Source organism: Ictidomys tridecemlineatus, chromosome 7 (genome assembly GCF_052094955.1).
Source record: "Ictidomys tridecemlineatus isolate mIctTri1 chromosome 7, mIctTri1.hap1, whole genome shotgun sequence".
NCBI lineage: Eukaryota > Metazoa > Chordata > Mammalia > Rodentia > Sciuridae > Ictidomys > Ictidomys tridecemlineatus.
The window spans coordinates 198,260,871-198,281,932 of NC_135483.1; the positions used below are offsets into that span (position 1 = coordinate 198,260,871).

A 21,062-nucleotide genomic window follows, 5' to 3' on the forward strand; every position below is an offset into this window, starting at 1 on the left:
CTGGAGGTTTGGTGCTCAGTCTGAAAGGGCTGGTGCAGCTGCATCTCCTGAGCTAGGAGCACTCACTGATGTACCCCTCTGAGACGCCCACCGCATCAGAGTGGCATCAACCCAGAAGACTCTCGGGTCCTTGGGAGCCTGAAGTAGGAGGACAGCCAGTTCTTGGCCAGTCTCTCAATCTGTGAAACCCTGTCTCAAAACAGAAAGGACTAAGGGTGCAGCTAGTGGGAGAGCACCCTGGTTCAATCCCCAGTACCAGAATGAAATCAGATTTAACGTATTTGTAAGGTCACTGGCTCATCTCCACTGTCCATTTTGAGGAGGTTTTCGCTGTTACAATTCTTTGTAACGAGGAATTGCAGGTTTTCATCCTCCCAGGAAGTCTCCTCTTAGGAACGTGAGCACCGGGTAACAGGATCTGGGGTGGAACTTCAGGGAGCAACAGAGATCTGCCTTTCCTCACTGGCATGGGACTCTGGGTTCTTTATTTGTTTGTTTGTTTTTTGGTTTTGTCTCAAGACAGGGTCTCCCTGAGTTGCCCAGCCTGGCCTTAGAACTCAGGATACTCCTGCCTCAGCCTCCAGAGTAGCTGGGGTCACAGGCAGGCACCGCCACATCCATCTGGCATATTATTTTGTAAAAATGATGTGTTCCTCCTCATTCAGAGATGACAGACTTGAAGAAACAAGAGGCCCCTGGCCTCCCACCTCTGTTCAGGGCTTTAATGGTGGTTACTTTAAAGATTTAGTGTGTAGCCATTACAGTTATTTCTACTCTGTGTGTGTGTGTGTGTGTGTGTGTGTGTGTGTGTGAAAACCGTCCTGTCACCTGCACCCCATGGGAATGCAGACTGGGATTCTCTTCTCGGCCAGCCTGTGTGGTGGACTGTGCTCCATGAGCCCCAGAGAGCTCCGTGTTCTTCTGGGCTTGCACCCTTTTCCAGTATGGTTGGGCTAGCACTTACTCCACCAGCCCTTTGCTGAATTTGTCCTATGGAATTAGCTCTGTGCAGTTTATGAGAATATCTGTAGGGAACATTCTGGAAGTGGAGTTGCTGGGGCAAAGGTAAATGAACACTTGAAATTCTGAAAAGTATCTTCACTTTCCCCCTCCCCAGGTCATGTTAACTTACACCCCCAGCTCTGTGTGGGGCTGTTTTCTCACAGGCACACGAGGTCTCCCTGTTGTAGTTGATCCTGTTGTCAGAGGGGCTTAGTACCTTTTTAAATGCCTAACACCTGTTGTGTTTCTTCACCAAGAGTGCCAGGAGTGAAACAGGCCCGTCTTGACTTTTTAGTGTGAGTGTAGATCGTAGCTTTGTTAGACATCTTCCTTTTCAGGAGCTCTGGGCAGGCAGACTGCTGGTCTTCCTGTTGGGCTATGCTTAGGAAGACTTCACCTGTTTATGATTTATGATCCCCAGGAGCATAGAAACAGTCTACTCTGTTTTATTTTAGTCTTTAATCGTTGCAGTTTGTTTTTGTGAATAGTATAAAGTAGGACATCACTTTATTTTTCTTCTGGAGAGCTGACATGCCCCACCTTGTTTTTGAACAGTTCACTTCTTCTCCATAATGTAAAATACTGTCAAATAGTAAATTATTCACTGGGAGCCTGTGTGAACAGAGACTGTGGAACTCTACTTTTGAGCAGATGTCAAAATTATTTGGTGAAATGTTTACTGAAACTAGAAATCATTATATGCCAGAGAAATACAACTAAAAACACAGTAAGGATGTAAAATGGAAGGACTTTTGAGCTGTACATTTATTTTGCTATCAGTGGATAAACACAGATGCCTCAGCAGACTCGTGTGCTCTGTGGTGTGTGTGAATCTTGCTCATACGCAGGTGAAGTGCAGCAGGGCCACCTGCGCCTCGTGTGAGAGCTGTAGCTTTGTGCCAGCTTTCCAGACCGTCCCTGTCGCCTGGCCCTCAAGCTCTTCTCGCCTCTCCGCAGCCCAAGTGTACTGGCCAGCTCTTGCTGATGCAGGTGTGGAAGCGCTTGAACCTGATCGAGTGCGACTACTTCGGGTTGGAGTTTCAGAACGTCCAGTCCCACTGGGTACGTGCTTTTGATTTGCTTTTGGAAACAGGCTGTGACTGAGTGACAGGATGTTTATGACGTACTCAGTGCCGTAGAGCCTTTGGAACCTTCTGTAAGGATGAAGGCAAGCTATTGGATTATTGGAACATTATTTTTATCAGATCTGTGCTATTAAAGTGCTTTATCTTTAGCCATAAAGAGCATGTCCGGCTTTAACGAACCTGAATTCACACCTCCCTAAACCCACTCTGCTTACAGCACTGTGTGCCAAGTTACACAGCAGCCTTGGATGCATCTGCCTAGTAAACATTTTGAAAGTGAATTTTGAGCAAATTGAACTGGTTCTGCCTTGTTTTACTTAAGAGACAAAACCTTAAACAGTGTGATCCTCCAGTGTTCTTAGATGCGACCGTCATAAAGAGACCCACATCAACCTCTCCATTCAGGAAGCATGTTGTCGGCTTCTAGCTCTGGGTCTGGCCCTCAGCTGTCCCTGCACAGCTGTGTTGGCCCGAGGGTCTCTGCTCTGGTGCCACAGAGGGCCTGTCTCATGCAGTGGCCCTCTCGGGGGTTGTGGTCTGTGAATGCCATATGGTGTTGACCACACATCCCGGAGGTGATCACTGGTGCCTGTCCTGAGCAGTGACTGAGTGCTGGGCTCAGGAGAGATGACTAGTGTGACAGCAGTTTAGTGTCCCCCCCACCCCCTGCTCTTGAAGCAGGCATTGCTGAGCTTCCCATGGTTTGTCGAGATTTGGTTTCTATAAAAAGGGAGTAGAGTCAAAATATCTCTGTTATAAAAATTTCTCTTAATCATAAGCATTTTTGTATTTTATAGCAAGATACAAAATACACTTATTAAATAGGAAAATCATTAATCGAGTTTTTCTCTTTTGTTAAATTCTCTTTAGATTTGGCTTGAACCTATGAAACCCATCATTAGGCAAGTACGAAGTAAGTCCTTTGTGTAACTCTCATAAGACTGTGGTCACTAGATGCCCTGTTGTAGAATGCTGAGGCTCCAGGTGTGTCCACACACTTGTGTCACTCCACGGCAGATGAGCTTAGAAGCTGTTTGCTCTTGATTCCAGCTGTAGAGGAGAGGTGGGTGGGATGACACATCTGTCTCAGGTGGTCCTGGGTGACCACCTCACATTGGAAGTTATAGGATATATTGTTTGGTATCTTAAATTTTAGCTAATATGTAAAACAGTAAGCATGCACTTTGTATACAGGCTGTGAAAATGCAGTATGGTGCCTCTCTTAGGTAGCTTGCTTGCTTGCTTGCTTGCTTGCTTACTTATTTTGGTGTGCTGGGGATTGAACCCAGGGCTTCTTGCAGGTCAGGCAAGAGCTCTACCACTGAGCCACATCCCCAGCCCATAGGTAGCATTTTGATAAAATGTTAATACTGTTCCATAATGATAAACGTAATTGTAATTGTGAGCATAATTGTTTTTGTTAGTTTCCTTATTAAATTTAAATATGAAGGCATACAGTAATAGTCCTCAGTTCTTATATATATCATATACGATAAAGTTTCTAATTTTCTGAATCACCATAACTATTTTTTTTCTAGTACAAAGTTGAACACAAGAGGATGTGTGAAAGTAACTTTGTCCTGCACAGATGAGCTAAGGCTGTTTAGGTTCCCTAGTGTCTTAGCAAATGGCTCCTCCTTATTATATTGTGGGCATGTGCAAACATCCAACCATACATCCAACCACATGTGCAGCTAGCTACAGCACACCAGTAGGCACATGTGGAGGAGAAATCTGGTGTGTGCAGTCACAGACAGTGCCCGAGACTTGACTTGGCGACAGTGGTCGGTGACGGCCGCCGGGTGAAAGAGCAGCTGCTCTTGTGGTGGAAATCGCATAGCTGTTTTACTATTAAATTTCTGTGGCACAAAGACATTCAGTTCAGCTATATATATCTTATGCCTTTTCCTTACAAAAATCAGTTCTAGTTCAGTGTAGTAAGTGGTAGTAACATTTTCTTTCATTAATATATATAAGGATTTCAAAAAAATTTTTTTACTACTGCATTAAAATGGTATTAACACTTGAACTTCATCATTTTTATCCTAAAATGTAAACAGGGATTTAAAAAAAAAATTTAATGATGTTGGGGATTGAACATGGGCCTTATGCATGCTAGGCAAGTGCTCTACCACTGAGCAACACCCCTACCCAGGAATATATTCCACAATTTAATGGGCAGTTTCAAAAGATTTATAAAATAATCTCTGCTTAGGGAAATAAAAGATTTTAAATTTCTCTTCAGTATGTGTGATTGGTGCTTAGGATTCATATTTGTGCACAGGAAATGTTTTAATACCATCCTACCAGAGGAGAAAACGCTTAACAGCCCAGCCCATTTTAAAGCACTCACCCAATTACACAGTAATATAGGGAAAGAGAATTAATATAAAAATCAGCTTTTGTGAAATCTAAAAGTTTCTTTTTATAGGACCAAAGAATGCAGTGCTTCGCCTAGCTGTGAAATTCTTCCCACCTGATCCTGGTCAGTTGCAAGAAGAATATACAAGGTGAAGAGCTCACTCTGCACTGGAGCTGCGGCCCCCGGGGTCCTGTATTTATCTCTCTACCATGAATGATCAAGAATGGATGAGTTAGTGTACACATAAAAACAGAAAGTGAAGAGTAGTTAAAGCAGCGCTGTGACAGTGACTCATGCACAGACCTGGATGTACAGCAGGCTTAGAAGGAAGGTCGCAGGGGGGACTTGAGAACGAAGGCTGGAGGGCTGGGTCAGGGCAGCGTGGTGCCGGCAACCCCCCCCCTCCGCCCAGGAGCAGGCCTGGCATGAACCAGAGCCCCCGTGGGCTAGGGAGCAGCTCAGTCTGGGAGGCCTTGCAGATGCATGGAGCAGAGGCGTCAGGCCGTTTCTTTTGTGCTACTCCCTTTAATTCAAGGTGGCTTTTTTGCAGAAATGATTGAAAGACAGTGTGAATAGTAGTCATCTGGTCAGTAAGGAGATGGCAACTCCTTTCTTGTGCTTTTCTTTTTTTCCTCCTGTATGTTAAAAAAAGAGAGAGTGGAGAGAGCAAGAACTAAAACAGGACCTAAAAGCCAGCTTGAAGCCCCAGGTCAGCTGCAGGTCACAGAGGACGGGGTCCTTGTCATAGCAGCAGCAGAGCGCCTCTCTGCCCTGAGTCCCGGCTGGACCCACAGCATCTCAGAAACTCTGAAAGGTTTCTTGAGGTCATGTTGACATCTGGGAATCGGGGACAGTCACAGCGAGGAGAGGGAGAGAGCTCTTGCCCTCCGCCTCTGTTTTGAGGTTGAGGGGACCCCACTGCAGGGCTACAGAGTGCCTCTGCGAGTGAACAGAGTGTAGCTGGCAGCCTGTTGAGTCTCTGGAGGGACTCGCTCTGAAATAGGTCTCCTAACCCTTGTTGGTAACAGGAAGTGCCCTCTAAGTGAGAACCCTGGCCTCGACCTTAGCAGTCAGACGCGGAGTCAGTTTGACCTTTGCTTCCCTTGGCCTCATTTTTAAGCAGTCAGCCCTTTTTTTATTTATTAAAAAGTACATGGTTTTGACAAAAGGAAAACTTTTCCACGTCACAGCATGTAGAATAAAAAGCTGAAGTTCTCTGTCCTGCTCACAGACCCCACTCTCCAGGTAAGTACCAGTGCTTGGCAGGAGTCTTCCTGACGAGTGCCGTCTGGCACAGCAGACGTGGCAGACGAGCAGCCGCGGCCGACCTTCCGCCTGAGCCCCAGGCTGCACCTGGATTCACTCAGTCATTCTCATATTCCAGTTTTTCTCTGACGAAATGCTGCAAAGAGCTGTCATTTTTGAACTCCAAGAATATTACTCTAGAAAAATTTTGTAGGAGCGGAACTACTGAGTTCAAAAGGCAGCAAATCGTAAATTGCAAGAGAATGTAGTAAATTTTAATGGCTTGCACTGTTTGCATTGTGAATTCCAGGGAGGGGAGGGAATTAGTGTTCACCATTGCATTCCAGCTCTGAGACCAGGACCTGGAACTTAACACATGCTCAGTCATTACCCAGCAAGTGAACATGGAAATCTTTTCAAACTGCTTTCTCTGTTCACATTATCATCAGTTGTATTTCATAGTGCTTGTTTCTCAGATGCTGGCTGAGACAAATATTATCAGTCTATTAAAGATTTTCCCAGTCATAGTTTTAAGCTGTGTCTTAATTGTGTATTTCTGGTATTTCACCCAAGACTGTGAGTACAGTTTTATACCACCAGTCTGTGGACGTCCTAGCTGGAGGCATTGCTGCACACAGTGTGGTTGTGGGTCTGTGGTGTGCCTGGAGGGCATGGTTCCTTTGGGGCATGGCTTTGCCTGGGTGCTCAGCACTTTCTGTGTGTCCTCTGAGCTGTGTTCAGTCTACTGAACCCATCTGTCATATGACCTTTGGGTGGGGCCACCTGTTGCCATAAGGCCTTTTGTGACCTGGCTGTTTCCTGGGGGCCCTGCATTTTGCTCCCTGCTGGTTACTGCTGCTTCTGGGGCCTCTTTGCTTTCCTGCTGTCAGAGGACATTTGGAGCTGACCTCTCTGGTCTTGAATTCCCTTCTAGGTACTTGTTTGCCTTGCAACTCAAGAGAGACCTCCAGGAAGAGCGCTTGGCCTGCACTGCCACCACAGCGGCCCTGCTCACAGCCCACCTCCTGCAGGGTCAGTGTCCCTGACTCCCCACCCCCGCAGCTATACCGGCCTGGTCTTAGGCACCGCACTCAGGTTGAGCCACAGTCAGCTGCTGCTGCACATGCATGATCACCTCAAAGAATGATGCCTTCACCTTGATTTCATTCTTTGTTTTCTTATTTGTTTGCAGTGCTGAGGAATTTGTGTTCACCATTGGCCTCCCCTGGGCTAGGCAAGCGCTATACCACTGAGATATATCTTCAGGCCTTTTTTATTTTTTAATTTTCAGACAGAGTCTAGCTAAATTGCCAAGGCTGGCCTCAGACACCTGCCCCAGCCTTCTGAGTCACAGTCTTTTTTTTTTTTTTTAGTGGTAAATGGGCACAATATCTTTATTTATTCATTTATTTTTATGTGGTGCTAAGGATCAAACCAGCGCCTCACATGTGCCCAGGCAAGTGCTCTACCACTGAGCTACAGCCCCAGCCCATGAATCTCATTCTTGGTGGCCAAGGGTCACCTTCTGTGAAGACATCCTAACAGGTGTCTCCACCTCGAGGCTGGAGGCCGAACTGTGTAGCCACAGTCCTTCTTGAGTCTCCTCTCACCTATGGCTTTGTGCATTTTTTTTTTTTTATTGCTTGTTCAAAACATTACAAAGCTCATGACATATCATCTTTCATACCTTTGATTCAAGTGGGTTATGAACTCCCATTTTTACCCCAAATACAAGTTGCAGAATCAGTGTGCCTTCAGTCTAGATCTAGACCATCAACCAGATTCTCAGCACACCCAGAGAGGGGCCTCCTGGGAGCCAGCCACACTCTCTGGGAGGAGTGAAGCATTAATGGTGGAGGAGAAAGCAGGCCTTTCCACAGTGTCCCCTACCAGCAAGAGATAGGCAAGATGTGTGAAGGGTGGTGGGTCCCTTAGCAGTGGGAGGAGGTCCTGAGAAGCAGACATGTGCCACAAGGCCCCAGAGCCACCTGTCAGCTGGAGAGGGCGTGCCCACGCTGCCGCCCACTGGAGCACCGCCGCCTCACACACGCACGTCTCTGAGCTGTGAGTGCAGGATGGTTGGCATGTACGGCTACAAGAACTGTGGGGTCAGTAAGTGCGGGGCTATCTGCAGTCCCCGCCCTTTCCTTCCTGGGGCTGGCCATCCTGTACTGTGGACTCCACTACACACTCTCAAAGGGAATCTCAAACTGAGTCTGAGTTTTTCAGTGGGGCCGGAGACCCTGTTTGACAGGCAGCACTTGGGTGGTTCCTCCTGGCTGCTGGCTAGAAGCACTTGTGGAGGGCTCTGTGTGGTCTGGCTGGGCTGCCAGCACCAACAGTGGCCCACTGCAGTTTTCCCAGGGGTGCTGCCTTGTAGCAGGGTGCTCTGAACCAGGGCTGCTGCTGTAGAGACGGGCAAGCTGTGCTCTGTGAGCCGGGCCTGCGCTTAGGAGAGGCAGCTAGCTGACACTCTGGCCACACTGTGCTGTGAGTCAGAATGTCCTCACTGGCATCGTGGATGGGCACCGTGTGGGTGGTTCACTCTCCATTGGCTCCAGGTGGGCAGTTGGTGCTGTGCTCGCAACCTTCCTGTGAATTCAGGATTGTTTTAGAACATTTCAGAAGCATGTATTGCTTGAAATGATTGAATGTAATACTGCATCCAAAAACATTATGGGGCCTGGGGATGTGGCTCAAGTGGTAGCGCATTCACGTGGCATGCGTGGGGCACTGGGTTCGATCCTCAGCACCATATAAAAATAAAATAAAGATGTAGTATCCACGAAAACTAAAAAATAAATACTTAAAAAAAAAACATTTATGGCCTTAAAGTAACATGAAATCACAGATATTATTTCTTAGGAAATTTGAGAAGCCCTTCAGGAAAAAGTGATTTAAAATACATCATCTTGAAACAAATAACATACATTAACCTGGTCACACTGGCCATGAGACAGTTTACTTATGAAGTGTGGTGTAAAAAATAGTGAGCACACAGACTCGGGGCTCATGATTAGCCTCTTTGAAACCCTTCACCAGTCTTTGCTCTTTAAGAGTCAGGAAAAATTCCTTCCACCTGCCCTCTTAGTTGGACAACATAAAATATTTGGAAAACTAAGGTACAGATTTTGTTTTTTTAGGAATATATCATTTTGCCAGGCAAAATGGCACACGCCTGTGGTCCCAATGACTCAGATGGGAGAATGGCAAGTTGGAGGGCTGCCTCAGCAACTTAGCAAGACCTTGTCTCAAAACAAAAAAGACCTGGGGATGAGGCTGGGGCTGGGGCTCAGTGGCAGAGCGCTTGCCTAGGATGTGTGAGGCACTGGTTCGATCCTCAGCACTGCATGTGAATAAATGAATAAAATAAAGGTCCATATCAACAACTAAAATAAAATTAAAAAAAAAAAAAAGAACTGAGGATGTACCTCAGTGGTAAAGCATCTCTGGGTTCAATCCCCAATACCAGGGGGGAAAAACAGGAATATATTATTTTACTACAGACTTAGGGTGGGTTTTCTTACTGTTGGTTTGTGCATGTGCACATACAAATGCTTGTCTGTTACTTTATTTCATAATCTGAACAACTGACTCCCATCGTCTCGTCTCAGCGGAAATAGGAGATTACGATGAGGCCCTGGATCGAGAACACCTCAAGGCCCACGAGTACTTGCCTGGCCAGGAGTGCTGTCTCGAGAAGGTCCTGGACTTCCATCGGAGGCACATGTAAGTGCCTTGTCATGCTGCAGTCACAGTTGCTGGCACGTAACCAGAAGGGGTCCTTGTTCAGGCTTCTGTGGGATTCTAAAGGAATGACACCTGTTGCTTCCCAGCCTCAGGACACATAGTGGCCCCAGGGTGGCTCTGCTGACACAGGTCACAGCTAGACTGGGTTCAGACACAGACCCTGCTGATTCAGGGTGAGGGCCCCAGGGCTTGTACAGGAGGCTGGCAAGTAGAGGCTCTGTTGATTGGGACTTCTGCTTCCTGGACTGGGTTCAGACACAGACCCTGCTGATTCAGGGTGAGGGCCCCAGGGCTTGTACAGGAGGCTGGCAAGTAGAGGCTCTGTTGATTGGGACTTCTGCTTCCTGGAGGGACCTGGCCAGGGGTGCTGCACCCAGGGCCAGGCAGGGCCCTCCCCCAGGATCAGCCCCCCAGGGCCAGGTGGGCCCTCCCCCCCCCCCAGGAGCAGCCCCCAGGGCCAGGCGGGATCCTCATCCTGAAGCAACTTGTCACTTGTGGCGTGGGACAGAAGGAGCATTTGCGCACATTGCTGGTGGCAGTCATGCTGAAAACCACTCTTTGACCTACTCCAGCAGCTTCCTCTTGAGGCAGGATGTAGGGCCCTGGGGGCTGAGAGCTCTGACTCCTGGTGTTGTGGGACTTGGCCTAAGGACCCTCCTGCCCTCTGGAAGACTCCTCCTGCCCTCAGGCGAATGTTGCACTGCAGCCTTGGTGACACTGCCCTGCGACCTGGCGGTGGCCTTCACACCCCCTGTGCAGGCTCTGAGTGCCAGGCACTGCTGGGTCAGTGTGAGCAGCTCCCTTGGACTGTGGACCCTGTGAGGTGTGGTGGGTCACATGCCTGTGACCAGTCAGTGGGCGGGAGTACCTGTGGTATGCCTGGCATTACGGCCGGTTCCAGATCAGAGAAGCACTCCTTTGGGTGAGAATTTGAGTGCACAGCAAGCACAGCCCCAGTGTCCCTGAGCTCGGGCCGCAGGCAGACCTGCTTGGCAGTGGGGAGGCCCTCTGAAGGCTGGGCATGCAGCAGTGCAGGCGGCCATCAGGCTCAGCATAGCCTGGGAGAAAGGGTGAGGGGGACGGTTCCAGCTTCGACATAGTTAGCAAGCCAGCTGATGGAGAAGGCACAGCCATTGCCATCAGAGAGAGTGCCGTGGCAAGCAGGCCCTGTGCCAGTGCTTCACGTGTCCATGGACACCCACGTGGTCCATCCTGTCCTTGTCCCTTTGTCACGGGTGAGAACTCGCAGAGCCCTGCCCTAGGTGCACTGTGCAGGCTGCCTGGGTGTCTTCAGTGCTGGTAGCCCAGCGTCCACTTGCCTTCTCTGACGGCTCTGTTGCCCCGGGTGCCCCGTGGCTTTCCCCCAGCTGATGGCAGGGGAGGTGTCGCTACTGTGAGTTCCAGACCCTGAGGCCCTCTCCAAGGGGAGGCCGTCACCCGTACGGGACTTACTCCTCCCTGCCGAAAAACACAGAGCAGGGTCTGCACACCTTGAGGAAGAGTGGATTGGGCACTGTTTAGCCCATCCCAGTGGACAGATGGGTTCAGGATGCTGGGGAGCATGTTCAGCACGCAGCACAATTCCTGATGCTGTCCTCAGCAGACACCCCATGGTGCCAGCATCTCTTACCTTGGGGGACTCCACTGAGCTTCAGCCTCCTTCCCACATCTTCATGCGTTGCCTGAGGCGGCCTTCGGGGACTCCCACCCTGCTGCACTCTCCCTGGCCTCCATGACTAACTCCAGTGGCCTGCAGTTCTGCAGAACCAGCACCACATGACTGATGCCAGGCTCTGCCACCTAGCAGCAGCCACGCCTTCTGAGACAGGCTGCGGTGACCTGAGTGCCTGGGTGGCTGAGCACAATGCAGTGATTTCCAGGCCCCTCATGCAAGCAGGGTGCCCCAGGGTCTCTTGTCAGAGGAATCACTTTTACAACCTCGGGCCTGAAGTGGGCATTCTCTTGCCAGTTCCTGAGATGCCCTACGTCACCTTTCCTGTTGTTTCTTGGTAAAGGTCGTAGCGAATCTTCAGTGCTGTGATCTCTTGACCACACCTTCTCAGCCCCAGTTTTCTAGCTTGACTGTAAGTTTTTCAGATCTTCCTGCTCTGCTCTGCCTATCACAGTAAACCTGGCTAAAAGCTGCCAGCAGTATCCATGCCTCCTACCCGTGCTGCCTTGAAACTTCCTCTGCAGATTAATTACTTCATCAACTTTAAATTCAGTCTCACAGAAAATCTCAGGGCATGGACAAAATGTGAACAAGTTCTTAGCTAAAACATAAAAGGAATGGCTCTGATCCAGTTTCCAGTGTGTGCCACTCCTGGTCCCAGTTTCTGTTGGAGTCTGCTTTACATCACTGTGACCAAAACCCAGCAGCAACTTAGAGAGGAAAAGTGTACTTAGCTCATGGTTTCAGGTGCTCGGGCGATGGTCAGCCAACGCCATAGCTCTGGCTCGAGGTGAGGCAGAACTTCATTATTGGAAGGTGTGGAGGAGGAAACAACTCAAGACTGACAACCAGGAGGAAAAGAGAAACCCAAAGGCAGGTCCCCTAGTGACTCCTTTCTCTGCTGCACAGGTACCACCCAGTTAATGCAGATTAGTGGATTAACCCACTGCTCAGGTCACACCTCTCACAGTCACGTAAACGCCAAGTATTCCTGCATTGTGTCACACATGAGCTTTCAGGGGACACCTCAAATCATAACATTGTTTGCTCACGTTTTTTCTTCCAATACCTTTATTTATTTTTATGTGTTGCTTGGGATTGAGCCCAGCACCTCACACATGCTAGGCAAGCACTCTACCACTGATCCACAGCCCCAGCCCAGCTTAAGTTTTAAAGACAGTAGTGTACCTTTGGGGGGCTTTGTAGGCAAGTGTTGAAGCACTTGCCTAGCATGTGTGAGGCACTGATTTGATCCTCAGCACCACATGAAATAAATGAAACAAAGGCATTATGTCCATCTATAACTAAAAAAAAAAATTAATAATGTACCTTTGGGCTGGCATTGTGGCTCAGTGGTAGCATGCTCGCCTAGCAAGCACGAGGCCCTGGGTTCGATCCTCAGCACCATATAAAAACAAAGGTAGTGCGTCCAACTACAACTAAAGAATATATATTTTTTAAAAAAATAGTATACCTTTATTTTAATCAAAGTAAGTTTCTTACTTTGTCTCAGGATTCTAATGGCTCTTCCTCAACCCACTGGAAATCCTTTATAAGCCTGGACAAGATATCCAGATGTGTTTTCCTTGATGTTGCCACATTTCTTTTTGATCTTAGAAACTGCGGGAGGGGGTTTTGCAGTTGGCTGTGGATCCGGTTCCTGTGAGAAGTACAGAACTGAGTAGTGAAACATAGTTATGAAACCCTTGGCCCCTCAACCACAGGTGGAGTGGTTGTCCACCTGTGCATGGAATGGTAACACACGCCTCTGATCCCAACAGCTCTGAGGGCTGAGGCAGGGGGGTTGCGAGTTCAAGACCAGTGTGGGCAACTTAGTGAGGTCCTGTCTCAAAAGAGCCGGGAGTGTAGCTCAGTGGTAGAATGCCCCTGGGTTCAGTCCCTAGTTCCACAACAAAAGGAAGAGGGGTGACCTGGTGGCTTTGCAAATAATTAGTATTTCCAGTTGGAACCTGTTAAAATGCAGTACACTTTGTGCTGGGTTCTCTTCGTGGTGACTGGGGTTCATGAACAGGTAAGGCAGTGGTCAGTGTCCACAGCATAGTCCTGGAACAGAAGTCACAAGGACAGAGAACCCACATAGTCACTTTGTTCCTTGAAGATTCAAAAAGGAAGAGTTGTTAGGTAAGCTCCCACATGTGGGTGCGGGCTGTGGGGTCCCGGGCGCTCCCACATGTGGGCATGGGCTCTCGTGGCTTGCCCATAGTTGTGTCTTCCTTGGCCCCAGCCAAGGTGCATGTGAACGTGGCTCTCCTGGAGGCCACTCGATTCCCCGAGGACCATGTTCAGTGTTTCTTGGTGACATCACCTGCACCTTGGATTGGGCAAAGATGACATTTTGGAAGACTATATGAATAAAGCCAATTGTTTAGAGAATGATTTTTTAAATACTTTTTTTGTAGTTGTAGATGGACACGATATATTTACTTTTTTTCACGTAGCGCTAAGGATTGAACTCAGTGCCACACACATGCAAGGCAGGTACTCTACCACGGAGCCACAGCCACAGCCCGAGAATGATATTTTTATTCAACTCTGTTACTTGGTCTTTATGGAAGTGTATTGTAGCGGTTAGAAGTGTACATTATGAAAATACCTTCTTAAAACATGAAATTGGCCTTGATGAGTCAGTGGTGTCATCAGTGAACTCTTCTCTGACTTCATTTTGATGGCTGCATGTGACCTTGTCCCTCCGGCAGCACTCAGTGAACCTGAGGAGCACTCTGCTACTAGGGAGAGCTTGGTGGGGAGCTCGGCGCTCTGCCTGCGCATCACCGTGGGGTGGGTACAGAGGCCGCAGCTGCAGGACCTCCTGCTGGTTACTGGTTGGCCTTCGTGTCTCTGTTTACTGGACGGCTTCTTTCATATGTGTGGCTGTTACAGAAACCCAGGGTCTCAGTGATGCCATCCAGTGTCCTTCCTCACAGGGGCCAGACGCCTGCTGAGTCGGATTTCCAGGTGCTGGAGATTGCTCGCAAGCTGGAGATGTATGGTATCAGATTCCACACAGCTTCCGACAGGGAGGGGACCAAGATTAACCTGGCCGTGTCGCACATGGGTGTCCTGGTGTTCCAGGTGGGTGGCGGGCACAGGAGGGGCGGGGGCCGAGCGACTGGGGGTGTTTGCTGTGTTGTAGGTGGATCTCTGTGTGTGCCTGAGGGGCCTCCTCCCAGGGTCACCCACTCCCTTCCCTGCTCCTGTTTGTCCTAATGCTGAACCGAAGCTCACCCCTGAGAGTCCCACCCAACCACAGCTCTGGCTCTTTGTGGGCAGCTCTGCGGGGATGCCGTGGCTGGGAACCGCTCATCTGTGTGCAGAGCACCTGCAGCCCAGGTGGGAAGCAGAGGAGCCGGTGCTGCGCTCCGAGAGGACCAGGGTCTGCTCACAGGAGGCCCAGGGGAAGCACCTCTCTGAAAGTACTCAGGGAGGCCCACAGTGGGGACACAGCAGGCCCCCCGGGTTTCAGCCCCCTGGAGTGTAGACCAGAGAGTTCAGGAGCCTGGAAGGAGCTGAGCCGCTGGTGCTGGGCCTGCACTGACAGCCACTGGCAAAGAGGCCCTGCTGAGACGGCCCTGAGGCCTCCGGCCTGCAGACAGGTGCACAGAGCCCTGTGGGCTCCATCCGGCTGCCCTAGAGCGCTTGCACTGGGCCTTCTTTCTTTCTTTCTTTCTTTTTTTTTTTTAAGAGAGGTTTTTTTTTTAATATTTATTTTTTAGTTCTCGGCGGACACAACATCTTTGTTTGTATGTAGTGCTGAGGATCGAACCCGGGCGAGCGCGCTACCGCTTGAACCACAGCCCCAGGCCTTCTTGCTGGTTGCCGGGCTCCCTGCCTGCACCCCTGCCCTCCCACATCGTGGCTCCATGGCCTCGTCCTGTCGTGTTCCTTGCCCACCACTGAGCTGCACTTGCAACCTTCTATATCTTGAAACAGGCCTCACTAAGTTGCCCAGGCTGATCTCTGCAGTCCTCCTGCCTCGACTTCCCAGATTGTGACAGGTGGCCACCACGCCTGGACGCAGTGTTTCCTGAGGCGTGTGAGAGTCAGTGGCATGCACCCTCGCCCCTTCAGCACGTGCCGCCCTCTCCCCGGTGCCATGTGCAGCCGTCACTGACACCCTTGGTGCACCTCTGTTCTCCAGGACACCATTGTTTTCCAGTTGGTCAACAAGCGCAGTAGTGTCCATGCTCTGCTCCCTCCAGGACAGGGTCTAGCTGGGACCAGGCGTGACGTCTGGCCTCAGCAGCATGGGAGAGCATGTTTTTCTTCTTTGAAACGATGTACTCCCTCTGTTCCCCGCTAGACTCGGGGGTACCTTACCAGCTGGACCCATGGAACCCCGTCCTGCCCTTCAGCATGGGGCACCGCAGGTGCCTGGGCTGTCTGTGCTCAGCAGGGGTGTTTCTGGTCCTTCCTCTATGGCATTGCTGGTTTGTCTCTTCTCCCTGATAAGCAGTCGAGGGAGACCCTTCACGACCACACGGATGTCCAGCCACTCTGGAAGCCCTTGAGTTGCATCACTGAACCAGGCCCTGCCAGGAAGGCCTCAAGCCTGCTCCCCGAGAGCTGTTGCACTCGGCCCAGCAGCGGGCAGCTGGGGAGAGCCCCTCTGGTAGAGAGGTACTGGCTCACTCAGAACAGTGGAGCTGGCACCGGGACGGCAAGACAGACGGGCAGAACTCCACCAAGGATAGCCTTCCCCTGTCAGAGCTTGGCAGACGGAACCCTGCTCCCTGCTGTGTGGAGCTGAGAGAAGCAGTCTTCCTTGGGCACAAGTGTGAGATCCATTTTATAATTTTCATTCTGGCCTTGTTTGTCATCCTGAAATACTGGGAATTAACCCCAGAGGCCGGTTAAATGAATGGTGCACGCTCATATTCTGGGTGCGAGGCCATGGGAAAGCGGGCATGGCACCCTCCACACCCAGCCCCTGGGCAGCCGAGCAGTGGGCGCTGCGGCGGGCTGCAGGATGGTAGGAGGGCGGGGGCGGAGTGCTCGAGTCTCACCTCAGACCTTGTCAGTGTGTCCTTATGTAAGAACGAGCAAGATGCTTTTGGAAGAGCAAGGTGACAAGCAGGTGCTTCCAGATGAAGGACTAGGGACCATGCTGGCAGAGGAGAGTGATAGGGTGGGAGTTGTCACCGCCAGGCAGAGGAAAGTCAGGAGAGAGGGAAACAGAAACTCTGAGGTGATGGCAGGCAGGCAGGCAGGCACCCAGGGAGGCCTCCAGCGGCAGAGCCTCCAGCCCGCCCTGCTCAGAGGTGGCCCCAGGGCCACACACCTGTGATCCTACCTGGGAGGTGAGGCAAGGTGGCCAGTTTGAGGCCTGTGTCATAACAGGAAGGGTTGGGAGTGCGGCTCAGTGGGGAATGCTCACCCGGCGTGTGCGGCGTGTGCCAGGCCCCGGCTCCATCCCAGCAGTGGAGGGAAGAACAGGAGAGGGCTGGGCAGGGCTCAGTGGTGGAGCCCTCGCCTCCCCTCCCCTCCCACATGGGAGGCACTGCCTTCCATCCTCAGCACCACATGAAAAAAATAAATGAAGGTATTGCATTTATCTATAACTAAAAAAAGGTGTATTTTTTAAAAAGTAGAGGAGAGCCCCACCCTGCTGCAGTGCTCCCCCAGTCCCCAGCCCCCGGCCTGCGGGGCGCCCTCTGGGCCTGTCCTGGGCCCTCCCCATGGTGCAGTCTTGCAGAGCGTGCCCTGTCCTCTGACCTTCAGCTGTCTGTCATGCTCTTTGCAGCTGAAGGTGAAGGTGTTGCTGTCTCTGAAGGGTCCACTCCTCATCCCACCGCCTTCCCCCATAGTTGCAGGCAGGCTAACTGGTGTCAGTGTAGAAACTAGAGTGTTGGCAAAGTGTCCTTGTTGGTTTTTGTTAGATCTTGCTTTGGGACCTTTCAGGTTCATTGAAAAGCTTGACAGTGGCACAGAGAGCTCTGGCTAGATAAATACTTTCTGGACAAATTCTTTGAGACTCAGTAAATGTCTACCCCACGTATGCTCCTGGTGGCCTTGGGCTGGCTCTGGTGTCACGAGGACATGTGCCACTGTCCTCACACACCACCCTGCAGGCTCACTCCGCTCTCTGGCTGTTGCTGCCTCGCCCTCCGGAGCCGGCTCGAAGCTGCACTCGTGTACACCTGCTCACATGTCTGGGGATGAGGACGCCAGGCGTCCCCTTTGCTCCTGTTCTGTTTCAGGCCTGGCCCTCAGGCTTTCCTCAGCTCAGCCAAGAAGCCCGAGCACCCTGTCCCCTGTCACATTAGCACTGATTGGTGAAATTGTCATGAAGCCTCATCCAGGAAGTCAGGTTGTCTTCCTGACACAGAAGAGTCAGTGTGTGCGCACTTGTTCCCCAGGCCATGGAGGGTGTCGGACGGCCACTGTGCTGCAGGGTCGTCCTGGTCGCCCTGAGCCCTCTCTGCTGCCTGAGGAGGAGAGTCTGCTGGGTGACAGCCACTGCACCTGTCTGTCTGTTTCAGGGAACCACCAAAATCAACACCTTCAACTGGTCCAAGGTCCGTAAACTGAGCTTTAAGAGGAAACGGTTTCTTATCAAACTCCACCCGGAGGTCCATGTAAGTATTTTGAGCACTTTTTAAATTATAAAAACATTATCCTATTAGAATATTGAAAGATTTTTTAAAAAATACCTCGTAGATCCTTGCAGTGCCTTGCACACAGCATTGAAGGACAGGTGGGGCCTAGAGACATGAGGCCATCTGTCCCACAGGCCACACACCCCCCGGTTCCACCTGGGGCTTCAGACTCACCGCCCAAGGAGGCCTGAGAATGCACATGTCCAGGGCACCACCGCCTCATTCTGCAGGTGGCAAAGCCGAAGTCCACGTTGTCCAGAGTGAGCCAAAGGCTCCAGGGAAGCAGAGAACCTAGGGTCTCGCTAAATTGCTAAGGCTGGCCTTGACTTGCAGTCCTCCTCCCTCAGCCTCCCGAGTCACTGGGATGACAGGCATGTGCCACCGTGCCTGGCCTCAGAGTAAGAACTTCTGTCCAGAGGAATCAAAGGGCAGCCCTGGTCTTGTCACATGCCTTTAAATCAGCAGCTGACCTCTGACTAGCTCTGACTGAAGAACCCTTGATTTTCAGGAGATAAGTACTCCTTTCCTTAGAGTTCAGTCAGTAAAGGAACGATTCCATCTGAATTTAAAATGGAAAGAGCAGATATCTGTGCAGTCTGATAGGTGAGGAAAGAGCACTGCTCAGAGTTGTCCAGATTGTCACGTTCCCGGGGTACTGAGGAAACTGGGGACAGAAGCAGACCAGCTGCACCCTCTGGGCTGAGGCCGGTTGCCCACCAGGCCAGCTGAGGCACACTCTGGACCAGTCAGAAGAAGAGAGCCGCGGCCAGCAGGGCCTTGGGCTGAGTGGACATCCGCTGTGACGGAGCCTGAGGCCGATGGACTGTCGGGTGCTTGCGTAGCTCTCTAGCTGGGTGGTGCACGCCTGTCATCCCAGCTACTCAGGAAGCTAGGAGGACCCCAAGCTCAAGGCCAGCCTGCACAACTTAGCAAGGCCCTGTCTCAAAATAAATGGGAGAAGGGCCGGGGGGGCAGTGCGGGGTGGGGCACTTGCCCTGCATGCATGAGGCCCTGGGTTCTATCCCCAGCACTGGAAAACAGAACGCAAATAAAAGGCTATTTTTTCTTGTGAGTACACACCTGTTTCTTGCAGTTATTCTGAGAAGGTAGAGAAAGAAGATAATTACTTGCTCAGGTTATCAAAGCAACTGTAATTGGAATAGCCTGATGTTTCAAGGCCCAGAGCCATGTTGGTATCTGTACTTGGCAAAGTTACGTCTACATCCCTCAGCACCTTGATTTTTAAGACTAAATAGAGGAGTTATTATGGTGCTTATGGACAGTAATTGTGTTCAGGCCTGGAATTTGGTTTCTGGGAATATATCCTAAAGAACAGTTGTGAAGGAGAAAGCAGTGGTGTCCCTATGGGACCCTGGCGTGGGGCGTCCCCGAGGTTGGGGTTTGGATGTGTGTTGTGCCTCGGGATGGGGGCAGGTGAGGTGCAGGGCTTTCTTCCACAGTGTCCACAGGGAAGATTCGCACTACGGCTTTCTCCACTGGACAAAGCCAACAAAACTAGAAGCCTTTATATTCAATTTTTAGGAAAAAAACCTTCGTAGTTTTTAATTTTGAAACTTCCTGATGTGTGATTTGCTTCCTGAATTTACCTTCTCTTGTCCAGTACCTTATCGTCAGGTTTGCTGCTTGAACTGCTGTGTTTTGTTCCCAGGGACCCTACCAGGACACGTTAGAATTCTTGTTGGGGAGCAGAGATGAGTGTAAGAACTTCTGGAAGATCTGTGTGGAGTACCACACCTTTTTTAGACTTCTTGACCAGCCCAAGCCAAAGGCAAAAGCTGTCTTCTTCAGCCGGGGCTCCTCCTTCCGATACAGGTAGGGCTGCCCTGGGCTGCAGGGTGGCCGGCCCCAGGTAGAGGGGGAGGTGGGCCGGGCAGACAGAACAGGCAGCGAGCAGCCACACGCAGGAGGTTCTCATGAGAGACGGTGACTGGACGCAGCTCACCAGCATAGTGGGATGGGGCGCCGCTCAGGGGCAGAGCACTTGCCTAGCGCGTGCAAGGCCTGGGTACGTCCCCAGCCCCACAGATGAAAAGAAAACAGGCATGACAGAAACATTGCCTGGAAGACCTACACGCTTACTGTAAAGTATGACTCTAAGATGTGCACACGCCTGTCCTCGAGCAAGGACAGAGGCCTGTGGTCACTGCTGGCTCTTTCTTGAGAACCCGAGCCTTTGTTCACAGTGGGAGAACTCAGAAGCAGCTGGCAGAGTACGTCCGAGACGGTGGGGTGAGGAGAACGCCGTATGAAAGGTGAGCCCTGGGATCTCCAGGAGGTGAAGTCTGTGCTTTTAAAGATAACATGTCAGGGGCTGAGGCTGGGGCTCCGTGGTAGGCACTGGGCTCAGTCCTCAGCACCACAAAAAAAATAAATTAAATAAAGGTATTGTGTACATCTGCAACTAAAAAAAATATTTTTAAATTAATAGTTTTAATATTTATCTGAATAAAAGTCATTTCAAATTCACCAATTTTTTTTTTCTCCAACTGGGGGTTGAACCCAGGGGTGCTTAAGCACTCAGTCACATCCCCAGCCCTTTTTTATATTTTATTTAGAGACAGAGTCTCACTGAGTTCCTTAGGCCCTCACTAAGTTGCTGAGACTGGCTTTGAACTTGGGATCCTCCTGCCTCAGACTCCTGAGCTGCTGGGATGACAGGCTGGGTGGACAGGCATGCGCATTGCACCCAGCTACAGACTGTTTCAGTTTCTGTAAAAAGGCAGCTTTGTGGTCCCTACAGCTGTTGTACCCGTGTACGTGCATATGTGGATATAGAGAGTGCTACGTGTGGTTCCTCGTGTGCAGAGCTGAGCTGACGTGGAGTGGTTCACACAGCGCAGTGACTCGTGATCTGAAAACCCGTGGGAGAGGCCTCTTGACCCCCCCTCCTGGGGGTGCTGTTTTGCTTTGATTCTCCTTCCTTGTATCCTGCCCACTTCTTGTTAAGTGCCAGTCTGAGCTTCATGCCCACTGAGCTGTTCTTGCCTTCTTTCTTTCTGTGTGGGGGATTGGACCAGGTATTGATGCCCTCCTCACGCCTGGCATGTCTCTCCACTGAGCTGCTGCTCTGTGGGAGCTGCCCTGCTGTGGGAGCAGGCCTGGGAGGGGAGGCTACTCACTGCCCGTTCTGTTTGCAGGTGGCACAGCAAGACCCAGGCATCCCTCCGTGCTCTGACTGCAGACCTGCCAAAACAGGTTAGTCCTCCCTGGCCAAAACCTTGGGGCCCTGCCTCTACCCTCTGGAAAACCACCTGCGTAGCCAGAAGCTCAGCTTGTCACAGTGGTTGGCCCTGCAGCTCCAGCCCTGG

The 21,062-nt window shown here is 50.8% G+C and overlaps 1 protein-coding gene and 1 non-coding gene across 15 annotated transcripts in view; one reads left to right on the forward strand and one right to left on the reverse strand.

The window, feature by feature from the left end:
- Window positions 1-21,062, forward strand: part of Farp2 (FERM, ARH/RhoGEF and pleckstrin domain protein 2) — an 89,067-nt gene that overhangs the window by 38,955 nt on the left and 29,050 nt on the right. For 10 of the 14 annotated variants that reach the window (XM_078018435.1, XM_078018437.1, XM_078018436.1 and 7 more), the window contains 10 exons: window positions 1,960-2,064; window positions 2,958-3,000; window positions 4,519-4,597; window positions 6,629-6,726; window positions 9,309-9,423; window positions 14,062-14,209; window positions 17,617-17,712; window positions 19,403-19,566; window positions 19,938-20,006; window positions 20,892-20,949. In XM_078018435.1, the coding sequence (XP_077874561.1) occupies window positions 1,960-2,064; window positions 2,958-3,000; window positions 4,519-4,597; window positions 6,629-6,726; window positions 9,309-9,423; window positions 14,062-14,209; window positions 17,617-17,712; window positions 19,403-19,566; window positions 19,938-20,006; window positions 20,892-20,949 (975 nt within the window). The other 4 variants (XM_078018438.1, XM_040268217.2, XM_040268219.2 and 1 more) reach the window with 4 other exon arrangements.
- Window positions 3,352-3,424, reverse strand: Trnav-gac (transfer RNA valine (anticodon GAC)). The gene has a single exon. It is a non-coding gene; the product is annotated as a tRNA-Val (tRNA).